At 47.6% G+C, this 11,057-nt stretch overlaps 1 protein-coding gene across 1 annotated transcript; it reads right to left on the reverse strand.

The window, feature by feature from the left end:
* Window positions 1-900: 900 nt before the first annotated feature.
* On the reverse strand, window positions 901-3,911 carry LOC118093235 (transmembrane protein 100-like). Its single transcript, XM_035132181.3, has one exon. It carries the CDS (start codon window positions 3,894-3,896, stop codon window positions 3,246-3,248), a length of 651 nt encoding a protein of 216 aa, XP_034988072.2. The 5' UTR covers window positions 3,897-3,911; the 3' UTR covers window positions 901-3,245.
* Between the last annotated feature and the right edge of the window lie 7,146 nt (window positions 3,912-11,057).

Below are 11,057 nucleotides of genomic sequence, written 5' to 3' on the forward strand. Positions count from 1 at the left end.
TGCCTTTCCTTTCTCCTGCTCCCTGGGGTACTTCTGGGGCAGGGTGGTCCAACACATTCCCACCCCTTCCCGCATATTGGACTTGTTCTCACTCCTTTTTTTTTGCAATAAGGAAAGTGATGGGGAAACACTCCAGAAACCGCTCAATAAATTCCAAACATCATCAAACCTTCCCACTTCCTTTGTGCAAGCAAACCAGGATGTATGCTCAGCAAACTAGTCCGGAAATAACTCTGATTTGTATTCTGAATGAACTTGGGACTTTCTTCATGCACGGCATGTGCTCTGCCATATTCCAAGGAAGCAACAGTTATCCCTCACTTCTTTCACTGAGCAGGATCTGGCATAATCTTCCAGCACTTCCTATGTCAAAATGCTTCCACCTACCATGACTAGAATGAGCCTCCATGTAGCTCAGCACCATACGTACAGTCAGCAGATTTGGTTTCTTACACAAAAAGGTGCCTGCCTCTTCTCAGGTTTGAGACCTTATCCTTGAATGGGGTGGTAAGTAGGCAACTAGAGCCTTTGAGCAGATTCAGCCCAGCCAACCATCAGGCAATTTTATTTGGCCCCTGGAAGCCCCACCAAGATCTAATCGAGGTTGCTCACTGTTGCATTCATGGAGAAAAGAAGAATGTTTGCAAGCTGTAAGAAATAAAAGTAATGCCAATACACAGATATTACATATACAAGGGCAAAACAGGGGTGTATGTGATCTGCAAGATGCAGAATGTGTGGTGTAATGGCAGCTAGTGTCAGGCTTATTCCGGAGAGATCCAAGTTCAAATTTCTGGCAATGGACTGAATGACTCTGGGCCAGTCACCATCTCTCAACCTAGCCTACCTTAGGATAAAAGACAGAAATTATGCGTGCCGTCATTTGAGAAAGGCAGAACAAAAAGAGAACAATGATACCTTTATTATGAAGCATGCCTACAGAGGAAGCTGCATTAAACCGAGTCAGCGCATTGGGCCATCTAGCTCAATATTGCCTACACTGACTGGCAGAGGCTCTCCAGGGTTTCAGGCAGGGAGTCTTTCCCAGCCCTGCCTGAAGATACCCAGGAGCTTTTGCATGCAAAGCAAATGCTCTACTGCTGAGTTACCTATCAACCATTCAGATGTTTGTAACAAACTTCCTTATGCCCTCCCCAGAGGAAGGTCTGGAGCATTGGGCAGTCCCCCCCACAAAGTGAATAGATGTGGACCATCCCTGTTTTAGAACTCCAACAAGGAGTTGGATATGGCCCCAAAGCGCTGCTGCCTCTTGTCTGTCTCCCTTCCTGCTCAGTCAAGTTTGCACTTCCACATACGTTACACTTGGGCCAGGCATAACAGCAGCGCACACACACCCCGGGGGGAGGAAGGTTAAGCCAACAACATACTGTGAAGGAGTTAGCCAGGAAACGTGATGTATGTGTGCACACCCTTCGTTCCCAGCCTCATCCACCCCCACACCAATCCTGGCCGCTGCCTTTTTCCGGCTCCTAGGCTTGCAGAGAGTCTGGTTTCACTTCTTTCCAGCTGCATGTGTGGATGTGGATGAGCTCCAGGTGCTGAGGAGCCAAAAGAGCAGCTGTTCCCTACTTCACGCCCCCCCCCTTCCAGCCATAGCTATCAGCTCAGCTGAGAATGAACAGCAAGAAGGAGAAAGGAGACCTCCTTTGAATTGCTACTGTAGTACACAGCTGTGGTTTGCATGCCACTCTGCTGGGAGGGGAAAAAACAGGCCAAAGAAGACAGGTTAAGGGGGAAAGCTTAGGGAAATCAGGAATACACACATTCCTTGTTCTGATCCTATTACGGTACTTCCCAAGGAGAAACACTGAAAGATCGAACCAGGACATTGAGATTTGTCCCCCCACCCTTTAATGTAGGCATCTGTAATGCATGATATATTTATTAACTCACTCTCTCTCTCTCTCTCTCATGCCTCTTACAAGCTCAGCTGCTATTCTGTCCTAACTGGGGCCTTGTCAGTGACGACAAGCTGCCCTTTGCATCCTCTGAAACCACAACTCTGATGCAGCAACTGCCAAGCTACAGGTTACATTAATTCTATCAAGAATGCCCGATACATTGCTTTGGAAAACTAGTGGAACAACCGCCTGTGGTGGACAACCTCACAGCGCACTCCTGCGTCAGTATATTGCCAATGTGCAACCAACCAGAGGCACAATGCAGACTGCATGGGTTGGTGGCACATGGCTGAATTTATAGTCAGGTGGGCAAAGCTCTAATACCTCCACCAGCACTAGAAACTTCCTTAGTTTGCAGCACTTTGCGCTGAAGGGCAGATTAGGCCAGCCTCTTCTTTCACAATCTGGGCTGTACTTCCCAATGAACAGTTGCTCTGCCAACCCCACAGGAAAGCTGTACCACTTTGCAAGCTTTAGCTGCAGTTTCAACTGTCCCATGTCTCGTGAGAGCTTGGAACTTGTCTTGGGCTCTTTTGCTACCACTGTGCACCTTCTCCATCAAACGGTATTTCTTCACTTTTACTTGCAAGAAGTGATGATATTTGTTTATTCCAAAAGCATCCTGACAGAAACCTTTGACCTGGGCTTTCCACCAACTGGAACCCCAGGCTCCACCATCCTTCTCAGCCTGCAAAATAAAAGGCAGAATCGCACTGTTTTTTGTCCTGCAGAAACTTGTGAACTTTTGGCTTCACTCATGTTTCACTAGGCAATGCTGCTTCATGATCCTCATCACTAAAAATAAAATAAAAAATGGTATCTCTTTCTGTGATCAGTCAACAATATGCATAGCTGTGTTGGGAGACAAGCAGAAAGCATCCTTGTGGAAGGAAACGCCTTCCCTGCTCTCATTCTGCTGGTGTTTTTTTTGAAAGGAGTTTTTCCCGGGGCTCTTTGTAAACAAGAAGTTCTTTGTGGCAAAGCAGCTTGCAAACCCAAGGTCAGCGCGACTTTTGTAGGGGAACAGCCTGACGCACAGCCAGCCAGCCCTGCCACTTGCCTCCTGCTTTTCACCATCCTTCCTGGAGCGGGCCGATTCCCCTCACTGTTCAAAACATCGCTCAACACATTCAGTAAAAACAGGACAAAAGTTGCCCCCACACTGCTAGGTTCCACTGTCCTTTTTCTCTCTTCCCAAAACATTGGAGGGTGCTGCCAAAGCCCCCTTCCTGGCTCCCCTCATTCTGCCATGGAGTACAAGAAAAAGGTGGGGTTCTTGCCAGCCATGCGTCTACCTGCCGGGGTTTGGGTTTGGTGCCTGTATCACAAAGCCCCCTGTTCCAAGGAAGAAGGCTCCTCTTGCTGTTTCTTGCGCTGTCGCTGTCTCTTGGCCCGCCAGCAGACCAAGGCGCCCACCAGCAGGCCCACCCCAAAGATCAGGGTGGCCACCGAGACCACCTTGGCAATGTCCATCTGCCGCCCATTGATGGTGAAGGTGATGCACGTGGCAGCAATGCCAATCACCAGGGAGACGATGCCAAAGGGGAAGACGCAGCGGTACCAGGATTTTTCCGTGCCTCCCGTGGCCAGCGCCAGCTTGTTGAGTGTGGCCGTGGAGTCGGTGGTGGCAGCCACTATAGGCAGACCCGGCTTCCCTCCTTGCAAGCAAGTGAGCGAGTTGGACTTGCAGCCCATCATCCTGGCAAGGTGCACAGGGGCAGGTGCCCACACGAGCCTGGAGAGTTTGCAGTCACAGCATGGGCTGCAGCCTCCTGCCCCCAGCACAGCTTTCTCTGCAAGGGAGAAGAGAAATGAGACAAGCAAAGTCCTGTGCTCTTCCTTGTCTTCCTCTGTCTCTTTCCTTGGGCTCTGGCTGCTGTTGCCGCTGCTTGCTTTCTGCTCTGAGCTGTGGCTTGGAAGACTCTTTTGCTGCAACATCAAGAGGCGATTGGCAGATGAGAGCAGTGATATCATACCTGTGGGCGGGAACTCTGAGCCTGTTAACTGTTTCGGAGGAACTGCAGGGCAAACACTGGGTTTGAGAGAGTCCCAGGGAAGAGGCTGATGCTAACGGGCTTCTAGGATTTTATTCCAGTCTGCTCAGATCTCCCCGCCCCACAGCCATTTCAGGTTTTAACACTTGCTTTGTATCGGGGGTTTATTGATTTTTAAGTGTTCTTAACTTAATGGTTTTTCAGATGTATTTCACCTTTGTAAGTTACTTTACCCGCCCCTTTACTGCTTTATTTCAGAGGTGAGGAAACTTTCTCAGCCCAAGGGCCACATTCTCCTCTAGGCAACCTTCTGAGGGCCACATGCCAGTGGTAGGTGGGGCCAGAGGCACAAGTGGTTGAAGCAAGAAATGTAGTTTTTACCTTTGTACAGTAGGCAGGTTTCTACACACACACACACACACACCATTCTCATGTTCTATCCTCCATCTAGACAAGCAAAGGAGACAACTTTTAGGAGCCAAGAGGGCTGTGCTCCCCAATAAAATATTTGAGGTGGATGCCCCCCCCCCAGATGATGGGCATTGCCATTCAAATGGTGTGTATGCACCGCAGGGCGGGGCGTACCTGAGGAACCTTCCCCCCAATATTTTTTTTCAAGTTGGCACACCTGCCTGGAAAAAGGAGGTTTGGCCTGGGGAGAATTTTGACGGCCAGTTAGAGAGGCCAGGAGAGTCTCAGGGCGGTTCACAGAATAAACCAAATACATAATCAAAACAACAGCAAACAACAACAACAACCCAATAACCCCACCCACCCACCCACATTTTAAAAGAGCGTACATTGTCAATCAAATCAACCAAAGGTCTGGTTTAAAAGGAACATTTTTGCCTAAAGGTGTATAATAAAGGCACCAGGCAAACTTCCCTGGGGAGAGCATTCCACAGATGGAGAGCCACTGCAGAGAAGGCCTGTTCTCTTGTTGCCACCCTCTGGACCTCTCAAGGAGGCGGCACACAAAGGAGAGCCTCAGAAGATGATCTCAGGGTCCAGGTAGGTTCATATGAAAAGAGGCAGTCCTTGAGGTATTGCAGTCCTGAGCCATTTAAGGCTTTATAGATCAAAACCAGCACTTTGAATTGGGCCCAGAAAGTAATTGGTAGCTGGTGCAGTCAAACCAGGATTGGTGTAATATGCTCAAACCGACTTGCTCCGGTGAGCAACCTACCTGCTGAATTCTGCACTAGCTGAAGTTTCCAAACCGCCTTCAGAGGCAGCCCTACCACATTGCAGTAATCTAACCCTGAGGTTACCAGAGCATTGGCGACAGTAGTTAAGCTATCCCTGTCCAGATAGGGGTGTAGCTGGGCCACCAACCGAAGCTGATGGAAGGCACTCTGGGCCACTGAGGCCACCTGAGCCTCGAGCGACAGCAAAGGATCCAGGGGTACCCCCAAGCTACAAACCTGCTTCTTCAGAGGAAATGTAACCCCATCAAGAGCTGGCGATCTCCCACCCATCTGGTCTAGGGAACCACACACTAACAGTGCCTCAGTCTTGTCTGGATTGAGTTTCAGTTTGTTGACTCTCATCCAGTCCACTGCCTCACCTGCAAATGTAAAGGAGAAATAGAGCTGAGTGTCATCAGCATACTGCTGACAGCGTACTCTGAACCTCCAGATAACCCCACCCAGTGTATTCATGTAGATGTTAATGTGGGGGATAGGATTGAGCCCTGCGGAACCCCACATTGAAGGTTCCACGGGGCTGAAAAGAATTCCCCAAACAACTCCCTCTGGGAACGACCATCCAAGCAGGACTGGAACCACTGCAAAGTGGTGCCACCCACCCCTAGTTCGGACAGTAGCTCCAGAAGGATACCATAGTTGATGGTATCAAAAGCTGCTGAGAGGTAAGAGGACCAGACTTGGTCATTTAGAAAGTTCCAGGTCAGGCTTTGTCATTTGAGTTAGCAATGACAGGATTGTGCTTGGGTCAGGGACCCAGGTGGCGCTGTGGGTTAAACCACAGAGCCTAGGGCTTGCCGATCAGAAGGTTGGTGGTTCGAATCCCTGCGACGGGGTGAGTTCCCGTTGCTCGGTCACAGCTTCTGCCCACCTAGCAGTTTGAAAGCACGTCAAAGTGCAAGTAGATAAATAGGTACCGCTCCGGCGGGAAGGTAAACGGCGTTTCCGTGCAGCTTTGTCATGCTGGCCACATGACCCGGAAGCTGTCTGCGGACAAACGCCAGCTCCCTCGGCCTATAGAGCAAGATGAGCACCGCAATCCCAGAGTCGGACACGACTGGACCTGATGGTCAGGGGCCCCTTTACCTTTTTATACATGGTACCTATGGATTTGGAAGCAGCATATAGCTATTATGGTTCATAAAATCATGAAAGCACCACGCAAAGTATGTTTTTTAAAAAATAATCCCCCCCCTCTGACCTTCAATCCAAAAGCTTTTATCTGTTAGCCATTTTTCAAATTCTTTGTTCTCCTGCTTTGTAAAACAAACCTGAATAAAGATGATGATCCTCCTACATATACATTTAGAGAACAACTCCATTGTTGCTATTGCTGTTGGTTTTTTGGAGTGTATACATTTGGTGTCTTTTGTCAAGCATAACAGTATTACAGGTTATTTTTATAGGGCTTCCTTCCCTGTTTTCTGGCAATGCAAAGCACTATTGATCAGTTAACTAAAAGGGGAAAAAGTTACAAAAAGGGAAGAGGCTGCGGTTCATTGGTAGAGCATCTAATTTACATGCAAATCCCAGAGCTCATGGTCTCAGGTTCAAGGTTGGGAGAGCTCCCAGGGAGCAACTCTAGAGAGCTGCTGCCAGTCTAGGCAGTACAGAGCTAGATGGAATAAGGATGTTAAGACAGCTTCCTTTGTTCCTAAAAATAAACAATCATAATTATCCAAGGGAGATACTTCATTTGGGGTTTTTAATGCTCACCTCTTAACACCCCCCCCAAGCTCATCTAACAGCCCTTGAGAAACCCAGCCACAGGTTGTTGTGTCCTGTTCTGGACTCTGCCAGGCTTTGATCAGACTGCATGTGGTTTTCCTTTCACGCACAATTCGGCCTTCACCACTAGGGAGCTGTCCATAGTACCAAGACCATGGGTTTTGTGCTACCCTTTTCACCACCTGGCTCCTGGCTGGCTGAGACGTTTCCAAGAGGAACATGCAAATACTGCTAACACACCACATCTGGTTTGGTGAGCTCCTCAGACTTCCCATAATGGTTTCATACTTCCCTGATTCTCCTACTGATCAGGAACAAGACCCAGCCAGTGTGTAACTTCCTTGGGGATGAGTTATACATCCATTTCCATGAAGAAGAAGTGTGCATGCACACGCAAGCCCATACCAATGACAAACTTAGTTGGTCTCTAAGGTGCTACTGGAAGGATTTTTTTTATCTTGGAGAAAATATCACTCCTGTTCTGATTCATAATAGTATGCATTCTCATCTTTCCACCCCTCCCTTATCTTTTATGGGTTCTCCCCTTAGCTACTCTTTTAGAAAACTATTGAAGGAGTCAGTAGGTGAGTCTTGAGGGTTTTATCAGAGCCCCCAAACAGACTTTGACTCAGAGGTAAGTCTCACTGATTTCTTTCTTCTAAGCGACAAAGGCTTAGAAGTTCCCAAGAGCCTGACTGCTTGCCCGAAATGGCATGTCATCATTAATGCTGAGCTCAGATCATGTTGGGGCAGAATTCCATGGCTTTTTAAGGCAGTTGTTCATATCTGGGACATTCCAGCTCAGCAAAGAGTCTGTTGACACTTGACATTGCAGCAGTGTAAATGATGTTGCACGGATAGTACTTCTACACTTGCAGCATCATTAAGACTCGGGTGAAAATCATACAGGAAAGCAGACAACAACAAGAAATGGAACAGTGCTCCTAGTCAAGGGTGAGTCACATCTTCAGAGCTGCATAAGCTAGTCAACATTACAGTACCCCTAAATGCCCACTTAACCATCTGTTCAGCTTTTTCATTGCAGTTTGTAAAATAAATCAAGTCATTTTATCATTTGGATTCCCGGTTGGGGAGCCTTTGGGTGGAAGTTCCTTTGATCAGAGATGGCGAAACCCAGGAATTGGGGACAAATGTTCAAGGGGACTGGAAAAGTAAGGGAAGGGGGAAATCTCCCTATCTGGAAAGTAGGTGGGTCAACAAACCTTAATTTACTCTCACATTCTTCTCTAGCCTCTGTGCAGGCAAGCAACATGATTAAAGGTGCATTGTAGGCCAGGCAGAAACATTCTAGGAGGGTGCAAAGCAGGACCAGTGAGAAGCATGACTGAGGAGGGGTGTGGCCTGGGAAAGAACCCCAAGGGCCAGATAGAGAGGCCTGAAGGGTCACATTCAGCCCCCAGTTTGAGGTCCCCCATCCCTCCCATGGGGAGCACTGTGGTTGCCTTGCCTCAGAAAGGAAATTGTAGAGTTGGAAAAGGTCCAGAATAGGAAATGCAAATGATCAAGGGGATGGCACAACTAGCCTGCGGGGAAATGTTGCAGCATTGGGGCTTTTTATCTTCGGAAACAGGTAAATAAGGGACAGCAGGATAGAAGCATATAGTATTATAGGTGGCATGGAGGAAGTCAGGGGTGTGGAACCTCATGCCCTTGGCCAATCTTGGCTTGATCACACTCATTTTCCCCAAACCACATCCCCAAAGCCCATCAACTGATATCACTGGTGGTGGATAAGAGGACAGGGCTCAATCCTACATTGGCTGCACTTCCTAGGCGGCAGGATTTAAGACTGAACCGCTGCTGCTGCCACCCACCTGCTTAAAGGAGAAATATAGCAAAGCCCCAATAGAAACAGCCTTCTCCACCCCCACCCCACACACCTTTAAGGGGAAAGAATCCATAAACCAGCACGTCTTCATACTGGACCTATAGGCAACTGCAAAGCCCCAGAGAGGATATTGGCAGAATTATTTTGTCCACTTGTCAGTCACAATAACACCATGTGATTGACAGGTGGGTAGCCCCGGGTTTTCATTTTCTGAAATATGGCAACCCTAGCAGAAGCTAACCTATCTCTACAGAGGTAAAATTTGCATTTGTTGCTCTGCCTGCTTTTGCCTCTGGCCCCACGCACCAGTGGCCCCCAGAAGTCTGCCCAGCTTCTGGCTGGAAAACGTTCCCTATCCCTGGTCTCTAACATGCTGGCTCTAGAGTTCCTGGTGTCTGCCAATTGAGTTGGCAGCTCAGAACTTCCCACTAGAAACACTCCGAATAAGGTTTTTGTCCAGGAATTTAGTGTTTCTAGTGGGAACTTCTGAGCGGCCAACTCTGATGCCATTGCCTCCTTTTTTGCATGCAGGAGTTTACAGGCCACACAATGGCCACTGTGTTTGCCTGGCCCCATCAGCATGCAGCTCTTCATCCCACTCCATTTGGAAGCCTCTGTGACACTGCGCTTCAGTCTCAGCTTTTCCTGGTGATAGAAGTAACGTGGGGGGGGGGGTGCTATTGACCTCCCTGCTTTTCCATCACTACAACTGTCATCACCTTCTTCCCATTTGTCTTTCTAGAAACAAAGCCCATTTTAGCAAGTGACAGAGGAAAGCATTATAGGGCAGAAGCAGGTCTGCAAAAGCAATCAGTGCAGATGACGCCACAAGAGTAATAGCCGATGGGGGGGGGGAGAGGATGAGCATGGCCCAGAAAGGGGGGGGGGACAAGCTTAACTGAATCCATTCAAGGACAAGGAAAAGAAAGCAAGAAGCTCCTATTTAATTCTTGTGTAGAATGAGAGAGAGCGAAAGAAATAAAAGCATCCAATTATGTGGGGAGGGTAGGAGAGATGGTGAAAGTTTCCCATGATTCCCTTTGTAAAGAAGTCTAGCTTGGAGACTTACTTTTCTCTGGCCAAGTGTTTCAGAAGACAAAAAAGAAAAAAAGCAGTGTACACTCGGAAAACCCAAAATTTCCATTCCAGCTGGTTCATTATGCAAACTACTCTCTTAATCAAATAATTGGTGCTTGTGTTTGCTTTCTCCCCCCGCCCTCGTCCTTTTGTGCCTGTCCTGAGAGATCAGAGTTTGGAAATTAATAATAATATGAATTCAAAGACAAGGAAGAGAAGACTTGATGAATGTTGGAGGTTTTTAAACAGAGGTTGGATGGCCATCTGTCAATGATTCTTCTCTCTTTTTTTGAATAATTTTTATTGATTTTATATAATAACACAAAAAAACAAAAGCATACAGAACATATCCATCTACCTTCTCTCCGTCCCTCCACAAGTCCCCTTCTGCCACAAGAGAATCCCATGGACGATGAGAGTCGAATGTAGTCCATTTTATATGTCAATGGTTCTTCAGCTGTGATTCCGGCAAGGTGCTGACTTCTGCATCTAATTCCCAAGGTGCTGACTTCTGCATCTAAGAGGTCTCTATCACTGTACAGTAGTACTTAAATTCTCTGGTGCACACTGCTACTTCAACAAAGGGCACTAAAGCTCAGTGGTTCTTCTTGCCTTTCTTTCCCCAAGCTAAGAGTATTCTTAGATTATCACTAGCATAAGGGCAAAGCAAGAGGAACTACTGAGCTCTGATATCCTTCTGTTGAAGCAGCTGTGGCTGTCGCATAATCTCTTTAATTGGATTTGGAGGAGGATGCTAGTGATGAACATTAAGGTTGCACACCCTCCAACATTTCTCCAAAGAAAATAGGGACATCCTATTCCAAAACCTTCAACATTTCTTTGATGAAAATAGGGACATCCCACCATACCAGCTCATTTGGGAGGAAACCCTAGCCTGACCAGCCCCCATGCCTTTAATAGGAACTTGGACTGCAGGAACTAACAGGTGATCTTTTCCACAGTCTATACACTTTGACACAACTTTGTTAATATATTCAGAAATGTTTATCAGCGTGTTTATGTCCCAAAGTCCCTGGCATACCTGGCAGAAAGTCAGTATGTCAAGTCCCCAGCCCGGGGTCAATCCACATGTCCAGAGTCCAAAACAAAGCACAGCAGCGCAGAGATTGTGAAGCATCCAAGCAGAGATCCATCAACATGGGCAATTGAACAGACCCAGCTCCTCTGTTCTGCTGCCCTTTTTATTCTTTGTATGCTGATTGCAGCCTCTGGGCTTGATGAGGCAGGTGACCCTCACCTGTTCCAAGCCTACTCAAGCTGA

This window comes from Zootoca vivipara, chromosome 13, assembly GCF_965207765.1.
Source record: "Zootoca vivipara chromosome 13, rZooViv2.hap1.1, whole genome shotgun sequence".
NCBI classification, from domain to species: Eukaryota; Metazoa; Chordata; class Lepidosauria; order Squamata; family Lacertidae; genus Zootoca; species Zootoca vivipara.

What these genes read in the sequence shown, in the direction of transcription:
- LOC118093235 (XM_035132181.3), bottom strand. Translation starts at nt 3,896, where the DNA reads ATGATATCACTGCTCTCATCTGCCAATCGCCTCTTGATGTTGCAGCAA.